The sequence below is a fragment of the Neomonachus schauinslandi genome, chromosome 1 (genome assembly GCF_002201575.2).
Source record: "Neomonachus schauinslandi chromosome 1, ASM220157v2, whole genome shotgun sequence".
NCBI lineage: Eukaryota > Metazoa > Chordata > Mammalia > Carnivora > Phocidae > Neomonachus > Neomonachus schauinslandi.
In genome coordinates, this window is record NC_058403.1 from 211,916,563 (window position 1) to 211,936,277 (window position 19,715).

Here is a 19,715-nt window from a genome sequence, read left to right on the forward strand (position 1 = left end):
GGGAGTTGTTTGCTTATTATTTGGGGGCCAGGGGCGGGAAGGCAAGACTTTATTTATAATGTGTAGCAAATTTGTGGCCTTTCCGAGGCCCCCCCACCCCCAGAGGAAGGCCCTGGACCCACCCAGCTGTCGCCGACCCCCAGCATAGAAATCGAAATTCCTTCATGGCGACACCCTGTCTCCCTTGTGGCTCATCTCTGATGGCTGCGGCCGCTGAGAGCCGAGAGCCTGGGCACTGTCTGGATGGCTGAGCTGTGAAAATGAAAGACATTTCCCGAGACTGACAAGGTGCAGCTTCCCGAGAGCCCCTGCCAGCCTCCCTCCTCCAACCTCCCCTCGCCCCTCCCTCCACCACTTGGCTCAGTGCAATACTCCCCTTCCGGTGGGGTCCCTTGCCATGGTACTGTCGCTGCAGCCCCTCGGTCCGTACCCCGGGCCCGCGCCTTCCACCGCCTTTTCTCTGGTGGCTCAGTTGCATCTCCTGTCCCCCCCACCCCACCCCCATGTCGTTTTTATGGTCGAACTGATTTCAAAACAATGAAACTGCAAACCTTGTGTGTCTTAATTCTCTCTGGGGGTTCCGTGTGCTCAGCCCCCATGGTCTGGTGTGTGACAATCCAGAGCGCGGCCTCATCGGGCACAGAATGCCGTCTCTCTCAAACCCAGAGCCGTGGGCACCTCTGTAACTGTGCAGACCTGCTGGCCCTGGATAACATATGCAGCCTCGGGCCCCCCTCCCCGCCACCCCTCCTTCTTTTTATGTTGAAGAGTTCTCTCTAATAAAATCGGGTAATAAGCATCAGCCCTCTTTCTCTTTGCCTCTGTGTGTTCCCGGGGTCTGCTTGGGAATTTAAGGACTGACTTTGAACGAGGGCAGAAAGAAACCTTGGTTGTATTTAAAATAACAACAGGGCCGGGGTGCCTGGGTGGCTCAGTTGGTTAAGCGACTGCCTTCGGCTCAGGTCATGATCCTGGAGTCCCGGGATCGAGTACCACATCGGGCTCCCTGCTCGGCAGGGAGTCTGCTTCTCCCTCTGACCCTCCCCCCTCTCATGTGCTCTCTCTCATTCTCTCTCTCTCTCAAATAAATAAATAAAAAATAAATAAATAAATAAAATAAAATCTTTTTTTTTTTTTTAAAGATTTTATTTATTTATTTGACAGAGACAGAGATAGCGAGAGCAGGAACACAAGCAGCGGGAGTGGGAGAGGGAGAAGCAGGCTTCCCCTCGAGGAGGGAGCCCGATGTGGGACTCGATCCCAGGACCCTGGGATCATGACCTGAGCTGAAGGCAGACGCTCAACGACTGAGCCACCCAGGCACCCTAAAATAAAATCTTTAAAATAACAACAGGGCCCAATGCCTTAATAGCTGTGGCCTCCTTCGGGTTCCAGTTGAGTTCAGAAAACTTTAAAAAATTTCTGACATCAGTGCAGCCCAGCTCAAAAGAACAAACACTCCCCAAAGTTTGTATTGGTTCTGCCAGAGTTGCTCAAATTGGGTAATGCATGGACCCCTTTTAAGAGGAAAGCATTTCTCCAGGATTCCCAACTGGAGAGACGCTGCTTTGGAAATAAGATCCCATCCGTAAGCAGGCCCTTGGAAACCCGTTTTCATCATGATGCAGAACCGCACAGCTCATTTATAGACTCGCAGATGAGATGATCTGGAATGTGCTTACCATCCCATCCAAAGATGAGTATGCACATACTCTCAAAGATACATCTGCGTTTTGACAATCACAGGGCCAGCCCCCTCACGTTTTATCCACATCTGCTGATGAGCTGGCTTGTTATCAGGGGTGGTGGGAGATGGTCTTCGGAAGTTCCTCCGTGCCACCAGCCCCACCCTGTGCCTTGGCACCAAGCAGAGCGTGCAAAGCTAGCATGCAGGATGAGGTCGTGAAGTTATATGTTAAGATAAACATTTGAAGAGCTTAAACTAGATCATGAAGTACCATCCTCTGGGGTGGGCTGGGGGAGCTTGGAGCAGAGACTTCGGGGTCTTCCAGCCCTACCTGCTGTAGTCCTTCCTGGCCACCTTGCCCAGCAGGGACTCCACCTAACAACCAGCGCCCTTGCCCCTCTCTCCCTGCTCAAAACCCTCCCGTGACTCCCCAGCATCCACAGAACAAAGCTGCACGACCCAGTTCAGATCCCAGCTCCATGTTGCCTCGCTGGGGCTGGGGGGTGGGGGGACTTTATTAAAGTGATTTACCATCTCTGAGTCTGAGCTCGCAGCTTCCGCGCCCGCACCGGCCCAGAGACCTCGCCCGCGCGGCTCACCTCCCTTTGGCCCCGCCCCGAGGCCCCGCCTCCTCCTGTTCCCGCCTTCTGGGCCCCACCCACGCCGGCTCCACTTCCCCTGGGTCCCGCCTCCCCAGGCTCCGCCCCACTTGCTGTTCCTGGTTCGGTCTTGCTCCGCCCACAGCCCCTAGGCCCCTCCCACCAAGGCGCGAGGACCCATATAGAGCTGTCCCTAGCACTGCCTAAAGGGCGAGCCCACAACCCTGGAGACGAAAGCCTGGCCGGAGTCCGTCATACGGGCCACGTTTGAGGGCAGTGGAGAGGTTACGGGGCGTCGGAGCCCCTGCGGGGTGGGGCAGCGAGATGGGTTTCCTTCTCCCGGCTCAGGCGCGGACGGGGCAGCCCGGCGCGCGCCGCAGAGGAGGAAGGCCCCCGGCGCAGGCCCCGGATATTTGTGTCAGCGCTGCCGCCACGGTCTCAGCTGATGGGTCGGGATACACGCTCGCGCTCGCGGTCGGCAGGTCGCAGGGGCCGCAGGCAACGGAGCGGGAGTCGGAGCCGAAGTCGGAGCGGGAGCCATGGGCGGCGAAACCGCCGGCGCCGGGACGACGAAGTACGGCGCAGGCGGAGGCGGCAGAGCCGGGAGCGCAGGTGGGGTCGCTGCGTGAACGGCGCTGGGGATCCGGCTCCCGCCCTCGGGGAGCCAGAGATCCTCGAATTAGTCAGAGAGGGCTTCCTGGAGAAGGAGACGTCCGAGTGCGAGTCGCAGTTAGGCAGCGAAAGGAAAGAGAGAGGCGCTCCAGGCAGGGCACCTGGTGGTTGGAGGGACAGTAAAGGAGCGTAGTGAGGGAGGCGGGGCGGAGGGGAAGTGGGAGAGGAGGTCGGGGCGGTAAGAAGAGACCGGATCGTGCAGTTTTGTGTACCGTGGTGAAGGGTTTGGCCGCTATTCGGAGGGAAGTAGGAAGCCTTGGGAGGATTTTGAGTGATGTAGTCTGGCTCACTTTGTGGAACTTCCTCCGGTTTTCGCGTGGGAAAGGGACTGAGGAGGTTGGCAGGAGTGACAACAGGGAGGAGGAGGATGGTACGGTTGTCTAGGCAACCGATGGTGGTGGCTTTCAGAGAGGGAGGCAGTGGGAGGCACAGTGGGGAAAGATTTGAGAGGGATTTTCTAAGTAGGGGGGACAGCACCTGCTATTGGAAGTGGGTGTCAGAGGAAAGAACTGTTGGTGACAGGTGGCAGGCCTGGGTTGACTCCTAGGACCTGGGTCTCAGCTTCCCCGAGGCCCACAGTTGTGTCCTTTTGGAAATGGGACACCTGTCCAGGCTTGGCTTGAGTCTGTTCCAGCACAAAGGGACCAGGCGGTGCCAGGGACTGACTTTCAGACCTAGGTCCCAATGCTGACTCAGCCCCTAACTGGCTGTGACCCTCAGGCCAGTCCCTGCCCCACTGTGGTCCAAGTTTGCTCCTCTGTGTACTCACGACCTCCCTGGGGCTTCTCCCAGCATGCCTTGTCTCCCATCCTGTTGGCCTGTTCACAACGTGGCCATGGTGGCTGTAGTCGGACGTGGCTCATTGCCCTCTACATTTGAGAAAGTGGTTTTTCTTTTTTAAGTTTCATAAGATCATTGCAACCCAGGACTTTCAAGAAGTTATAAGAGGCAGAACGGAAATAACGCAGACATGGTTTAACCAGGGCTTGGCAGCCTGCAGCCCGGGAGCCAAGAATGCTTTTTACATGTTGTTTTAAAGATTTCATTCATTTATGAGAGAGAGCACACCGGCGCGCATGCCTGAGCAGTGGGAAGGGGCAGAAGCAGGCTTCCCGCTGAGCAGGGACCCCCCCCCCACCTCCATTCGGGACTCGGTCCCAGGACCCTGAGATCATGACCTGAGCCCAAAGCAGCTAATGACTGAGCCACCAGGCGCCCCTGGCTTTTACATTTTTAGTTGGTGAGGGGAAAAGTCAGAAGAGGAATAGTATTTCAGGACATGTGAAAATGTTATGAGATACTCGAATACATTCAAGTTTTGGTGTGCAGAAGTAAAAGCTTATCGGGACCCAGCCGTGCCCATTCATTCCTGTCTGTCCAGAGCTACTTTTGCTCTGCAACGGCGGAGTGGTAGACTTGTGTCTTCGACTGTCTGGCTCTTTACAGAGAAAGTTTGCTGGCTCTGGTGTGAGCCCCTGGTGTTGCTGTTTTCCGCATTGGTTCATGTACGGCAGTACATTTTATTGTTGTCATCTGTGCATCTTTTATATTTGCTGTCTCCTAATATTTGAATTACGATAATCAGCCATCCCGGATAAGTAATTCGAATTGGCACTGTTAATGAAAATTTGGTCAAATGTGTAGTCTGCATACAGACACTCCAAAATAATTGGTTTTCGTGGTGTAGACTTTTTGACGGGAGCTTAATAGGTGGAGCATTTAACAGAATAAAGAGACTTGGTTGTTTCTCTACACATTTAAAGGCCCTTGACCATTAACAAATCTATCCCTGCGGCTCGTGCATTCCATTCCCTGATCACAGTGTTTTTGCCTGGTTTTCAGTCCTGCCAGTCTTACTCCTGTTCACTCTTGCCCATCCTGTGGGACCAGTTTAAACAGCACCTTCTCCTATAAGCTCCCTCTTGTCACCTTGGACAGATCAGGTCCTCTGGTTTCTACACTTAGAGTTCCTCCACCATCAGGACCCAGCCCACCTCCCTACCCTCAATCCTTCCCTCACTCCCCTTTGTTCACACTTTTCCGGCCACATGGGCCTCCTGCTGCTTCTTGAACATGCCAGGTAAATTCCTGCCCCAGGGCCTTTGCTCTTGCTATGCTCTCTTCGTGGATTACTCTCTCCCTGTAGCATCCTTCCCCACTTCCTCCAGAGTTGCCTCCTCAGATCTCCATCTCCTCATGCTAAGTCACTCTTCTTTTTGACTTCTGGCACTATCTAGTGTCAGCTGCATGTTTATTTGTTGATGTGAGCCTCCCAAAGGCAGGGACCGTCCGTATCACTGCTGGTCACTGCCATGTCCCCAGAACCTAGAACAGCGCCTGGCACAGCAGGTACTCAGGAAATGTCTGTCACACAAAGGACTGACTGGCAGGCAGTAAGCAGATCTTTGTGATTCCCTCTGCAGGTCGGATTCGGAGGAAGAAAGGTGGCAGCGGCGAAGGAGGCAGAGCCCGAGCCCGCTGCCACCACGCTGGCGCTCACAGGACCGGTCCTCTCAGTCCGACTCGGAGGAGGAGCGGCAGCGGGGCCGATGGGCCCGCCGGCGGCGGACACGCTCTTGGTCCCCGGGCTCCTCGGCTTCCAGCTCGGCCTCCCCAGACCGCTCCCAGAGCCCTCGGGAGGCGGCGGCAGCCCTGAGCCAACAGCAGAGCTTGCAGGAGCGGCTGCGGCTGCGGGAGGAGCGGAAGCAGCAGGAGGAGCTGATGAAGGCCTTCGAGACCCCCGAGGAGAAGCGGGCCCGGCGGCTGGCCAAGAAGGAGGCCAAGGAGCGGAAAAAGCGGGAGAAGATGGGCTGGGGAGAGGAGTACATGGGCTACACCAACACCGACAACCCATTCGGCGACAACAACCTCCTGGGCACCTTCATCTGGAACAAGGTGAGCCTGTTGCCACCCTCGGCACGTGGCGCGCGTCCTTGGCAGATTTTTCCTGCCTTTCTCGTGGTTTTGTTCTACGTGCCTTTTACGATTTCTGCTTCAAGAGACGTGGTTGAGCACGCACAGCACGCGTTCCCAGGTGGTGCTTTGCTGCTGAGAGTTGATTTTAGACGTGCGCACGTGCACGCACCCCGGTGTGTGGTAGCTTTCACTGCGTAAGCGCTCCTGCCGTGTAAAATTTCAGGCGCTCTGCCCAAAACACCGGGCTAAGCTCCAACGTGACTGGAGAGCGGGTTCTCTGCGTCACACGCCCAAGACAGGTGCTCAGTCGTCTCAGTGCTGACGTCTCACACACGGGTCACATACCCGGCCAGTGGCAGCCTTGCGCACAGGACTTAAAGCCACAGATTTTGTCGCCCAGTTTTGGAGGTCAGATGTCGACAGAGTCCCGCTCCCTCCGGAGGCTCTAGAGGAGAGTGCCCTCCTGCCTCCTGCAGCTTCTGGTGGCTGCTGGGGACCCTTGGCTCTTGGTTGCTTCACCCCAACCCCTGCCTCTGTCGTCATCTTCACGTGGCCATTTTGCCTGTGTGTCCCCTTTCTGTCTTGTAAGGACATCGGTCATTGGTTCAGAGCCCAGCCTCACCCCATGTGAGCTCATCTTAACCCATTACATCTGCAGAGACCCTGTTTCCACGTAAAATCCCCTTCCCAGGTTCCACGGTTGGGAAGGTGACATATTTTTTCGAAGGACGTGGTTTAACCGTAACACAGCACCTGTCTGTTGCGGGGAGGCAGGTGGCCTGGGGTGGCGGGAGCAGGCTGGCACAGTCGGATGCCGTGGCGTCTGCCACTCACCACGTGCACTCCAGGCCATTGTCTAGAACCCACTGGCCCATGCCACCTTGGGGCCTTGGTACTCACCGTTCCTCCGCCTGGAACACTCGCCACCTCTTTCCATGGCTGCTGCTTTCTCATTCCTTTAGCTCTCAGCTGACCTGGTCCTTCTCCTAAGAGCCTTGTTGCCCGCCCCCACCCCCTCCCGGAGTCCCACAGGTCCTGGCACTGTGTCTCCCCTCCTAGCACTTCACTGACTCACCTGTCCCGTGCACCTGCCGGTGCCAGGGGCCGTGCGGGCCAGGCGTGCATCAGTGAGCTGGAGAGACAAAGACCCCTGTGCAGCCGGCAGCTTTCTGGGGGAGAGACTGTAAATAAGTAGACTAGCCAAGTGCGCAGAGGAGAGAGGGCAGGCAGGCATCGGGGTGCCGTGGCTGTGGTTTGAAACAAGCAGGTCTAGAAAGGTCTTGTTGCAAAGCGGACCTCTAAACAGAGGCTCTGATTCACGATGTGCGATTCCTGCCAGACTGAGCTCCACAGGGCACACTCTGTCCCCAGAGCCTGGTGCACGGTCGGCACTCGGTAGTGTTGAATGAACGAGTTCGGGGTGGTTTGTACACACATGAGCTTGGGCATTTCCCCAACAAGTCTTTCTTGGAGCGCACGCTGGCTTTGGGGAATTTGCCCCACGGGAGGGCTTCATCAGCCCCTCCGGTGATAAGCACTTGGGGGCTCAACCCCAGCTCAGCCTCTGAAGCCTCTCTAGACAGGCCCACAGTTTGGGCAGCATCGCATGTCTGTCCCCTTGTCCCAGGGCCGCCGGCTGGCAACGTGGACAGTCACGATGTGGACCGCTAACATGCTTCATGCCGGGCATCGTTCAGAGTGCTCTCCGCACGTCGACTCTCCCTAACACAGCCTCGTCAGCTCGGGCCACTGAGTTGCTCACCCAGGGTCTCCCCGCTCATGAATGGCAGAGCTGTGATTGGCTCCTTGTCTGTGCCCTCAGTTGCTGTTCTGTGTGGCTGTAGGTGACAAGTACGGTCACTATTAATATGTGTGGAGGAAGCCCAGGCTGAGGCGGGGGAGGCCAAGGAGTGGCCCGGGCATCCAGGGGTGGCCCCAAGCCGGGCAGCCCTGTGTCCTGCCGGAGGCACGTTCTGGGCACTGGGAGAATCCGTGCACAGCCCTCGCAGCCGGGGGAGCACTCATCAGAAGTGCAGGCTTAGCGCCCGGCTCAGGCAGTGATTGTGAGGGGATATTGGAGGGCTTGAGGGGTCTCCAGCCCCGTACCTCGAGCACCCTCCATCAGGTGAGGACACAGACAGGGAAGAATCGCATTCGCTGTGTCTTGTTCTGCTCCAGGGGTCTGTGAGCATGGGGACCGTTGTTCCCCTCATAGCGACCCCAGGCAAGTGTGCTTTCTGAGTCAGTCTGTCTCTCCTTCCTTCGCTGTCCTGCCTCTGCCCACCCGGAGTGGTCATCTGACCAGTGGGCATTTGAGGGCTTAAACCTCACAGAGCTGGCCCAGCGAGGCTTCTGTGTAAACCAGGGCAGTGGGTCCCACGAGAGGTGCTCCCGTGAATGACACTCGGGAGCCCCCGTGGCGGGTGGCTGCCTCCCCTCTGCACGTTAGTGTACATCCCACCCATGCTGGAGGCTGGTCCGAAGCATCACATTCTATCACTTTAGGTCTGGGAATACTAGGGGGGCTGCGTCTTCAGTGGAAGTCAGTGAGGTGTGGCCGTGGGCAGATCCCTTCTTTCGGTCTCGTGGTCTCATCTTCAAAAACACCGCTCAGCCTGGTGGATCTCGATCTGGATCTTGCGGAGGGGTGCCTGGAACACCCTTGGCAGGTGTTGCCTGGGAAGGTGGGAGGGAGCATCTCTGCTCAGTGGGTGTGTGCTTGGCCCTTCCAGGCCCTGGAAAAGAAGGGCATCAGCCACCTGGAGGAGAAGGAGCTGAAGGAGCGGAACAAGAGAATCCAAGAGGACAATCGCCTGGAGCTGCAGAAGGTGGGGTTGCCCCTGGCCTGCCTACATGGGGTCAGGAGGCCTTCCCTTGTGAGGGCCTAAAGGCTCACCCTGGCTTATGTCAAGGGAGACCTGATTGGCTTACACAGAAAGTCCAGGGGAACTGGCTTCAGGCACAGCCGGATGCGGGGGTTCGGGCAGTGCCTCCGGCAAGCTGTCTCCCTCCACCTCTTGGTTCTGCTGACCTCTGGGTCACACGCTCTCAGACACTTCCTTCAAGACGACCAAAATGACCCTGGCTGCTGCAGGCTGCTGTGTTTCGAGCAGAAAGAATGCCCCTCTGTCCTAGGGTCTGTCCGAGGCCTTGAGCTTCCCTTACCAGTCCCAAGTCCAGGGCTGGTGGGCTGGGGGCAGGCCTGGGTTATATGCCCCCCGACCCCAGGGTGCCCCATGGCCTAGGAGAGTACAGGGCAGGCCCCACAAGACCCCCATCTGGCTGTTACGGGCTGCCGGCACCCCCCATCGGCCCCCTGTGCCCCCAGGTGAAGCAGCTGCGGCTGGAGAGGGAGCGGGAGAAAGCCATGCGGGAGCAGGAGCTGGAGCTGCTGCAGCGGGAGAAGGAGGCGGAGCACTTCAAGACGTGGGAGGAGCAGGAGGACAACTTCCACCTTCAACAGGCCAAGCTGCGGTAGGCGCTGCCCCACCACCTGCTGCCCTCCTCGGGCCCAAGCCACGGAGCCCTGCCTGCCCCAGGGCCTTTGTGCGTGCTCTTTCCACTGCCTGGGCCGTCTGCCCTGGCTGGCGCCCCTCGCCCTTGAGGTTTCCACCCATCACCTCCTCAGGGAGCCCCGCCGGCCCCCCTTCTGGCGCCAGCTCCTGCTGCGTGCGCCACTTCCTGTTCGCTTCCTTCCTCGAGCCCGTCTCCCCATTGAGTCCCGTGTCAGGGACGCATCTGAACGGTCCTTGCTCCGCGTAGTGCTGCTCCACGAGCGAGCAGGGTGCTGGACCCCAGGCTGCTGTGGCCATCCCTCTCCAGCCCCCAGCCCCGAGGAGCGTCTGTTCATCAGGCCCGGTCGCGCCTGAGGCCACACAGCAGGCATCTGAGCCCGAGGTCTGGCTTGTGTGCCCCGGGAGCCCGCTCCTGGCCCCCTCTCTGTCCTGCTGCCTGCTGGCCACACCAGCCCCCAGGGGCTCAGACCTGGTTACAGGGCTCCCTTGGGCTGGACCAGCATCAGCCTCTTGACGTGTGCCCCCACGGCTGCAGCACTGAGGCTTCGGACCTTCCACCCAGCAGCCCATCCACTGGGAGGAGGTGGTCCTCTCTGCCTCACTGTGTCCCCCCACCCCGCTCCATTCCCACCTGCTGCTCTTCAGATGCCATGCTTGCCTATGTCTGGGCCTGTGCCTGGTACTCCTCTTCCAGGAAGACTTCTTTGACCACCACCCACTGCAGGCCAGACTGTTCCCCTGGCTTCCACACAGGTCACTTCTCCAGGGCATGGTCTTCAGGAGGGGAGGGGGGCACACCCTGGGCTCTGACACCGCTTCCCTGCTCTCTGGCAGCTCCAAGATCCGCATCCGGGATGGGCGAGCCAAGCCCATCGACCTGCTGGCCAAGTACATCAGCGCCGAGGACGATGACCTGGCCGTCGAGATGCACGAACCGTACACCTTCCTCAACGGCCTCACTGTAGCCGACATGGAGGACTTGCTGGAGGACATCCAGGTACCTTCCGGCCCCACCGCTCGTGTCCGGGCCCCCGGCACAGCCCTTCGCCGTGCTCACCCCTCTGCACTTCCCTCCCCCAGGTGTACATGGAGCTGGAACAGGGCAAGAATGCAGACTTCTGGCGGGACATGACCACCATCACGGAGGATGAGATCGCCAAGCTCCGCAAGCTGGAGGCCTCGGGCAAGGGCCCAGGTAACCCAGGGCTGGGGCCAGCGTAGCCAGAAAGTACCCAGTGTGCTTTTGGGGGCACGTGGCTGGGTCTGCTAGGAGCCACCTTGGTCCACGTGGCTCCCCAGGGAACCTCGGACTCGCTGCCTGCCTCAGTTTCCCCATCTGGGGTCTCCCTGGCCCTCTGGAGGCCTCTCCGGGAGCCACCAGGGGGCAACAGCAAGTGCTCCTGACCCTGAATGGGTCGGGGCTCGGAGCCCGGCACTGCGCCCACCACTTTCTTTAAACACTCGCTCAGCCACGCTCTGCTTTGCTGGGAATGGTGCCAGTGGGGCCTCGTCTGTTTGGGTTTCAGGTTTTTGCTGGAGGCTGGGTGTGTTTGAGTGAGAGCAGGACTGGGGGCTCGGCTCTGCTTGTCTGGGAAGCCCCTGGAGCCCCAGTCTGTCCAACCTGATGCTCTTTATCAATTCATTTTCTTTCCTTGGAGGTGGCCACACACACATATAATCTCTGGGGGAATGAGCTCTGGAGCTCAGTTTCTCATGCTGAGCACTGCAGTTACTGGGCCCCCACCCACTCCATGTCCGGAGCACCCTTAGTCCTGACAGCCGCAGGTGTCCCCAGACAGCACCTTGTGTCGCCTGGGGGCAGAATCACCCTGGGTGAGAACCACTGTTCTAGAGGCTTAGAACCAATTACATTCCCACCCCTCCACCCCTTGAGGCCACCGCTCAGACAGCGCCCGGCTCCTGTGGGCCTCGTGGTCCTGTCCTAGGCCCTGCTTCTCTTAGGCGTGGCGGTGGCCAAGGATACGCGCCCTCCCCCTCCTCCAAGCCTGTCTTACTCAGACGGGGTGGGGGGGCTGGTTTCCTCTTAGGAAAAGGAGGAATGTTTTTCATCATCTTTATAAGTGGTGATTTGTTTTCCTTCATCCTCGCTCTCTTGGCAGGACGTGTCCTGTAGTAAGTTCAGGAGAAAGAAAAGGAAATTCTTTGTTCTCAGAGATGTGTGAGGAGGTATTTCCTTTGGTGGCAGTGGGCTGGGTATAGAACTCCAGTCGGAAGGGCACTGACCGGGGCAGGTGTGGCCCTGGGTGCAGATCCAGGCCGCTAGGCAGCTTGGTGACCTCCTGGGAGCCTGGTTGTCTCTTTTGTCCCCTGGGGATGACAAGATACCTTCAGGAGTGTCAGATGAGAAGAAACGAGTAAATGGTTGTCATGCACACGCGCAGGGCTGTGTGACCAAGGGTCACAGCACTCAGGGCCCCCACCGACCCCGGGCCTCCCCAGGCCTCCAGCTCCCCTGCTGAGGTGGCCGGACTCATCGGAGTGTCCCCTCGGGCCTCTTTCTCCTTGTCCCCGTGCCCTCTGTCCCCCTTGTCCCCTGCCTCACAGGGCTTCCCTTCGCTCTGCTGTGTTGGAGCTCGTCTTTCTATGACTCCACATCTCCCTTTCTTGTGCTTTGTGCCCTCGTGTCGGTGGGACACATCCTCCAGTAATTTCTGGCGAAAAGCAGGAAGTTCTGGGACATCGTGCACTTCAGGAAGTGTGCTTTGCCTCCCCTCTGGCTGGTGGCTGCGGTGCTGGGATGGAGCTCCGGGGGCAGGGCGTTCTCCTGCAGACGCCGAAGACCCCGACCCACCGGCTGGGGCAGAGTGAGGGCCGTCCCGCTGTGTGCCCCCCTTTGCACAGCTCCCCTGCGCCGAGTCCCCGGGCCTCTCTTGCCGGCTGCCCCCATGGTGGGCCCCTTGCTGGTTGCCCCCTTCTGTGGCCGCTTCCTTTCTCCCAGTGATGGCAGAGGCCCCGCTGTCCGCTTTCCCTCCTCACTTGTTACGGCAGGGGTCCCAGTTGGCTCCGGCTGCCCTCATAGATGAGGTTGCTTTCCGGCATCTCTTTTTGGCGTGATTTCCAAGAGGTCTCGGCTCTCTTGTTCCAGGAGACCTGCAAAGCACCGTGTGTTGTCTTTACAAACTCAGTTGGGGTTTTTTTTGGTCTTTCTCTTGTTGGTAACTAGGAACTTGTAACCGTACAATAAAAGTGGGTGTCCGCAGTGGGCCCCCCACTACCATTCCCTGTGGGTCCTCCCCGTGGTGCTGCCCTCTCTCCTGAGCACTGTCCCAGGGAGTGCTCCCGGCAGCTCGGCAGAGCCGCCCCAGCCCCCACCGGGATCCAGCTGGGCCCTGTGCGTTCTGGACCTGGGACCTGACTTTATTCAAACCGTGTGGCAGAGTGTGGCTCGGGTGGGGCCACGCCGGCCAGTGCTGGCTGTGTGAGGTGTGAGTTCTGTGTGTGTGAACGCGGGATGCAGCCCAACGGGCAGGGAGGGGGAGTTGTCGCCGAATTCAGTTTTGGTCCCATGATGTTTCTGTGCTTGTCATAGACTCAGCCAGTCTGAGTCTAGGGCTGCCTGGGATGCTCAGCTGTCTGGCAGAGGGGCTGAGTCTCTAGGTGCTGATTCCAGGGTCCCCACGTTGGTCGGCTAGAGGGACCCTTCGTGACCCTAACTGACCAGCTGCAGCCCTGTGTCCAGCGGGAGGGCTTCCGGAGCCGGTTCTGGAGCAGGACGCGCCTGCCGCCCGCACACCCCTGCATTCAGCAGCAGCCGCACACCCAAGCTCCCACGGGCCTGGCCCCGTAGCCCAGAGGGAGCATTCAGAAGCCCCACAAGGTCCCCGCCCTGGGGAAGCCACAAATCAGGCTTCCGGGCCAAAGGGAGCAATCCAGGAGGCAAAATGGACAAGGAAGATCATGTTGCCGGTGGAAAGCAGCACGTGTGCACGGGCCCTGTGGCAGGGCTTGGTGTGTCTGACAAGCGGAAAGGGAGCTGGTGAGCCAGAGCAGGTCACGCCAGGCGGCACCCAGCCCTGCCCCCGGGGCCTCTCAGTCTGTAGGGGAGGGACGTGGCCGTGGGCCCCAGCTCGTGATGGATGCAGGACGGGGACACGCTTGCCTCGGGGCAGCATCAGGACTCTGCAGAGCCTGGAAATGAGCAGCTCTCCTTACTGGGGGAAGAGCCAGGCCCAGAAACGGTGAACCGCTTACCCAAGGTCATACAGCCGAGATTGGCAGAGCAGGATCTGGATTCCCGAGAGTCTGGCTGTCCAGCGATCCCTCCTTCCTCTTCTGACGCGGTGGGGGTGGCAGGCCGGGCATGCCAGGCTGAGGTGCTCAGACTTGGCCCAAGGGTCAGAGTGGGGAGACGCTGGAAAACACCCACCCGGCTCCCCCCGGCCCAGAGTCAGAACCATCCCAACTAGGGTCTGTGGCCTGGTGCCCCTTTCACGTGTGTTAGGATCCAGCCAGAGGCAGGGGTGAACCGGAGGCCGGGAGGAGGCAGGACCCCAGGACCAGAGGAGGGGCAGTTGTGGGCAAAGGGAAGGGTTAGCACCCTGGCCCCGCGCTGAGCGGCCCGTCCCCTGCAGGTGAGCGGCGAGAGGGGGTCAACGCCTCAGTCAGCTCTGACGTGCAGTCGGTCTTCAAGGGCAAGACATACAGTCAGCTGCAGGTCATCTTCCAGGGCATCGAGGGCAAAATCCGGGCCGGGGGCCCCAACCTGGACATGGGCTACTGGGAGAGCCTCCTGCAGCAGCTCCGCGCCCACATGGCACGCGCCAGGTCAGCCCTGCCCCCGGCCTCTGCAGGACACGGGAGCCAGCTCCTCTGTGACCTCGGGGAGCCTCTGCCCCCTGGAGTCGGGGTCCCGGGCAGCGGGCAGGGCCTCTGGGGGGTCAGCAGGCATCACGGCGGGCCCTGAGGCCGCCTATCTCCCTCCCACCCCACATCCTCTGTGTACAAATTCTCAGTGTGTTTGGCCGCGCTGTGTAAACGCACCCCCTCTCTGCCGCTAACTGCAGGGTTGTCTCTAAGTTTATTCTCACCTGCCTGCATCCTGCTCAGCCCAGCTTGGGGGCTCCCGTGGCACACGAGTCCCCGGTATGGGGACCCACCCTTCCCAACCGTGGAGTGCTGCTCCCGGCAGGGTCTGTGACCGAGTCCCATGTTTCTCGGTGCTGAAGCCTGGCCTTCGGCACCCCCCGGCCCCCGCAACCGTAGGCCTCTGCAGGGCCCCAGGCAGCGCCCCCCCCCCCCCCGTCCTCCACAGGGGCCCCTTGCTGCTCTCCCAGGACCCTCGCCAAGAACGGGCGTCAGGACGAGGGCTTGGCGGGGAGGGTGGGGTGACCTCCAGCCCGTGTTCCAGGCTCCGAGAGCGGCACCAGGACGTGCTGCGGCAGAAGCTGTACAAGCTGAAGCAGGAGCAGGGCGTGGAGAGTGAGCCTCTGTTTCCCATCCTCAAGCAGGAGCCCCCGTCCCCTGGCCACAGGTAGGCCGCCTCCCGTCCCCCTCCGCAGCCCTCAGCCAAGGACCTTCTAGGGGCCCCGGGCCGCCCTCCCCCCCCCCCCCCCCCCCCCCCCCCCCCCCCCACCCCGCTGCCGCCGGCCAGGCCCAGTCCAGCCCTCTCCCCTCCGCAGCCTGGAACCCGAGGACCCAGTGCCCACCCCACCCGGGCCCTCGTCGGAGGGCGGCTCCGGGGAGCCTGAGGCAGAAGGGGCGGCGCCTGCGGAGGGCGAGGCGGATGGGGAGGCTGTGCTCATGGAGGAGGACCTGATCCAGCAGAGCCTGGACGACTACGACGCCGGCAAGTACAGCCCCCGGCTGCTCACGGCCCACGAGCTGCCGCTGGACGCCCACGTGCTAGAGCCGGACGAGGACCTGCAGCGTCTGCAGCTGTCGCGGCAGCAGCTCCAGGTCACAGGTGCGGGGCGTGGGGACCTGCTCCGGCCTCCCGAGAGGCCCTGCTGGGGGCCACCCACAGGTCTCTGACCACCAGGCCCTCTGGCCGCTCGCCGGGGGACACGGGCTCTTTGGTGCCCACCCAGGGGACACTCGGAGATGGCCAACACCGGGCCAGGCCAGGCTGTGTTGGGACCGGGCCCACCTCTCCATCTGCCCCTGGAAGTGGGCGGGGGGGGGGGGGTCGGCTCGGTGTGGTGAGGGGGGAGCCGAGGCCCAGGGCCGCCGCGCTGGCTCACGCAGCCCCGCCTGCAGGTGACGCCAGCGAGAGCGCCGAGGACATCTTCTTCCGGCGGGCCAAGGAGGGCATGGGCCAGGACGAGGCGCAGTTCAGCGTGGAGATGCCGCTGACGGGCAAGGCCTACCTGTGGGCCGACAAGTACCGTCCACGCAAGCCGCGCTTCTTCAACCGCGTGCACACGGGCTTCGAGTGGAACAAGTACAACCAGACGCACTACGACTTCGACAACCCGCCGCCCAAGATCGTGCAGGGCTACAAGTTCAACATCTTCTACCCCGACCTCATCGACAAGCGCTCCACGCCCGAGTACTTCCTGGAGGCGTGTGCCGACAACAAGGACTTCGCCACCCTGCGCTTCCACGCGGGGCCGCCCTACGAGGACATCGCCTTCAAGATCGTCAACCGCGAGTGGGAGTACTCTCACCGCCACGGCTTCCGCTGCCAGTTCGCCAACGGCATCTTCCAGCTCTGGTTCCACTTCAAGCGTTATCGCTACCGCCGGTGACGGCCGGGCCCCCTCCCGGGCCGCCTGCCAGCCCTCGCGGTGGCCGGTGGGGCCGGCGGCCTCCCCCGGCCTTCCCGTCGCCCAGACCCGCTTTCCCTGTTGCGAACAGGGGAGGGGGGCCACCGGAGAAGCTGCCCCGTAGCGCTGACAGGGCAGGGTGCCAGGCTTTTGAGGCACAGGGATCCGAGTCCAGGGCGGCTGAGGGAACGCCACCCCGGCCCTTGCCCAGGCTGGCCTGGTGCTGCTGTGGGTCAGTCTCCGCCCGCCGGGTGGGCACGGAAGACCCCTCTGCCACCGGGTCCAGCAGCCAGGGGCCACAGAGACGTTCTCTGCGTGCGGCAGCGGCGCCCCCACCTGACCCGGGTGCCCCCCCACGTCAGGACAGCTGCGTTCCTGGAGACTGCCTCCCAGCCGGCCCGAAGCTGCGCTCGCGTCCCCGTGTGTGGCCGAGCTCGGCTGTGGGGCTGACAGGTGCGGCCACCACCCACTCACACGCTGCCCCAGAAACGTTGCTTCCGACGCCTGTTCCAGACACGTTTCCAGCCTGAAGGGGCATGACCCCCGGCGCCGGCTTCTCCAGAGGCCGCAGCCACAGCCACACGCCCTGTTCCGTCTGGAAGTGTTTTAGGTTGTTTCTCTAAAATGAATTTTTTTAGGTGGGGGGAAATACCTTATTTTCATTTAATTGGTCTACTCATGAAGTTGCATGTTTTTTTAATAAACACTTTATTTTAGAATACTTCTAGAGTTTCAGAAATGCTGCACAGTTTGGAGCCCCAGGCCCCGCCGCCACAGGCAGTCAGTCGCGTTTCCATCTTGCGTGGGCAGAGCACACACGTCACAACCAGGGTGAGGAGACCTTTAATGACAGCACTTAAGAACAGCGGTGGCCCCTCAGGAAGCTCCCCGCTGTCCGCAGCTGTCCTTGTCTTTGCCCACCCATGGCTTCACCTCCCCCTGGAGCGCCTGACCGGCTCGAGCGTGGATGCTGGGAGGTGAGGAGCTGCTCTCCCAGGCCAGGGGATGGTGGGCTGTGGTCGTCACGCCGGGGGCGGGGGTGGAGGGTCTCCGGGCCAGGAGGGGGGCGCGGGTGCCCCACGGTGCCCAGGCTGCCCTCATGACCGAGCACCGTCCGGCCCAGCGTCCATGGCCAAGACTGACCGTCCCCGGGCCACTGGTCGCCCCAACCCTGTCTTAATGCTACCCCAGGAGCGCCTGGCAGAGCCCAGGCCTCTCTTCCATCCTGCCCCACCTCACACATGCACACGGCAGCAGGGCTGGGCCACTCAGCAGGTAGGTGGGTCTGGTCAAGGGGCCCCGGAGCTGCGAGCTGGGGACGTAAGCTGGCCCACCCACACCAGCCTGGTGCAGGCCGGGCGGCACACGGAGCACATCCGGCTCCTTCACCACCCCTGACGGGCATCACTAATTCATCACTGACTGCCAGGGCGACCTTCGTATCTTGCATGTATCTAAGCAGTTGGTACCCGGTGATTCCTGGCCCACTCCACTGTCCTGCGCACAGGGCAGGCCCCTGGGCACAGGGCTGAGTCTGGGGCACACCCAGGAGGCATTTTGGCCCTAGCCTGCCGCTTGGTCACAGGCTGGGTAAAGCGCTGCCCTGTCGTCCCAGCGTGGCTGTGTGTCCACGCACCATCCGGCTCTACGCAGCAGCGTCTGTGTCCGTTTGGGGGTACTGAGGCTCGCAGAAGCCCACGTCTTCAAGCCTAGAAAGTGCTGCTCAGGGTTAGATTCTCCAGCTGGGAGAATCCCACCTCCCGGGTCACCGCCCACTGTCCCAGCCTCAGTTTCTCCACCTGCTCCCAGGAGAGTCCGAATTCCTCCATCTCCTCGGCAGTCCCAACAGGGTGTGGACCCCAAGGGAGACAGCTGCACCAGGAGGGGAAGCAAAGTGACTTTCCGGGTGCATGTTTAAGCCAGGAGCCCCGGTCTGGAGGGAGGAGGGCTGGGCCCAGACACCCCCAGACCAAGGGGTCAGGGAGGCACTGGGGCTAGGGGCCCCCCGAAGTCACACGGAAGGCTTCCCAGAGATGGGCGCGGGAGCCGGACTGGGCTAGGCAGCAGGGCTGCCGGGCAGAGGACAAGGCAGCAGGTGCTTCCAGGGCAGGGGCCCCGCAGGGTGACTGCAAGCCCAGCAGCTGGACTCTTCCCAGGACCCTGGGGAGCTGCAGAGGGTGGATGATCTGGACGGGGCTGTGAGCTGGGCGTCGGGGGGACCCTTCAGGCCGACTGGAGGCACCGCAGCCACCCAGCCGCCCCTTGGTCCCCACCCTGGCCCAGGGCCCACCCAGTGCCTTAAGCTGCCCCCAACCCCCACCTCATCCTTTTCCTGCCCTTGGCTGTGGAGGCTAAGAATAGATCCTCCCTGCCTGGCCCCCACCGGAAACCAGCCCCGGGGGGCGCATCCTGAGCCTGGCCTCTGTTCCCACCATCTGGCCTCCCTAGCCTCCCTAGCTGACTGAGTGGGGCGGGGTTGGGGAGGGAGGCCCGGAGGTGGTGGAAGCCAGAGCTGTGTGCAAATCCCACCCACACGTGGCCTTGGATGCCTCATTCCCTCCCTCTGGACCTCCGATTCGCCGCCTTTTTTTTTTTCTTTCTTCTTTTTTAAGATTTTATGTTTTTAAGTTACATCCACACCTAATGTGGGGCTGGAAGTCACAAGCCTGAGATCAAGAGTCGTGTGCTCTACCGACTGAGCCGGCCAGGCGCCCCTCAGGCTCCCCATCTTCCCCCCACCCTCCACTGCCTTGCAGAGTTGCGGTGCTGCCCAGACTCCGTGCCCGTCGAGTGCCCCTCTCTGATGCCTGCTGTGGCCGTTTCCCAGAAGGGACCCTGTCCTTGTTATCTCGGGCAGAGGAAGTGGGAAGGGAGCAGCGTCCCTCAAGTCCCTCCCGACATCTGTAGCCCCAGCTCCACATCCTCTTTCCACCACATCTGCCTGCCTTGCAATTTCCCAAAGCCTCACGCTCCCTCTCCTCCCCGAAGTTTTAAATGTAATTTCTGCCACAACCATCTCTCTCTGACCCAGGGGACTCTTATTCATCCTACAAAGCCTCAGTTCTCATACCTTCTTCCCTCAGGATGCCTTCCTGGCTCACCTCTGGGCCGCCCTAAGCCCTGTCACTTCCTCTGCCCCCAGGCTGACCACAGGGGACTGGACTCTGTCCAGCTCTTTCTCCAGTGGGAGGGCATCTTCAAGGGCAGATCTGATGCAGAATTGTCCACCACATGGACCAGGACACAGAGTTGCTCTTGAAGAGGGTTGGGGGAAGCAGGACTGCTTGGGAGAGCACGGCTTTACAAAGGAGGGGGTCTTAGAGCCAGGGCTCTGCCAGATGCATAAGAGTTGGGGAGACCCCTTAGCAAGGAGGAGAAGTTAGGGTTAACCACCAGATCCTCAGCGCCTCAGACAATGGGATAGGACAGGGGAGGGGCCGCCTGGAAGGACACAGGGTGTGTGCTAAGGCCCGGAGGCCGGAAGGATGGTAGGGTGGGGAGCCAGAGAAGGGGTATTAGGACACGCAGGCCCGGGGGGGGGGGGGGGGGGGGATGAATAAGAGTCCCCTGGGTCAGAGAGACCCGGGCCCACCACTCCGAT

General features: G+C 60.9%; 2 protein-coding genes across 2 annotated transcripts in view; both read left to right on the top strand.

Moving 5' to 3' along the window:
• Positions 1 to 2,720: 2,720 nt before the first annotated feature.
• Positions 2,721 to 16,791, top strand: CACTIN (cactin, spliceosome C complex subunit). The gene is made up of 10 exons (XM_044917431.1): positions 2,721 to 2,898; positions 5,382 to 5,853; positions 8,607 to 8,702; positions 9,203 to 9,348; positions 10,224 to 10,386; positions 10,470 to 10,584; positions 13,982 to 14,174; positions 14,758 to 14,880; positions 15,029 to 15,312; positions 15,606 to 16,791. The coding sequence occupies exons 1-10, from the start codon at positions 2,732 to 2,734 to the stop codon at positions 16,094 to 16,096; spliced, it is 2,250 nt and encodes a 749-aa protein (XP_044773366.1). The 5' UTR covers positions 2,721 to 2,731; the 3' UTR covers positions 16,097 to 16,791.
• A 276-nt stretch (positions 16,792 to 17,067) lies between these two features.
• The window catches only part of TBXA2R (thromboxane A2 receptor), a 14,891-nt gene continuing 12,243 nt past the window's right edge, over positions 17,068 to 19,715 (top strand). The window contains exon 1 of the mRNA XM_021705419.1: positions 17,068 to 17,091. The gene's annotated coding sequence lies outside the window, so the exon portion shown is untranslated. The remainder of the gene's footprint in view (positions 17,092 to 19,715) is intronic.

Coding starts and splice junctions, on each gene's coding strand:
- CACTIN (XM_044917431.1), top strand. CDS start 2,732: ATGGGTCGGGATACACGCTCGCGCTCGCGGTCGGCAGGTCGCAGGGGC. Junction 5,854..8,606: donor GCACCTTCATCTGGAACAAG/GTGAGCCTGTTG, acceptor TGGCCCTTCCAG/GCCCTGGAAAAGAAGGGCAT. Junction 14,175..14,757: donor GCCCACATGGCACGCGCCAG/GTCAGCCCTGCC, acceptor CCCGTGTTCCAG/GCTCCGAGAGCGGCACCAGG.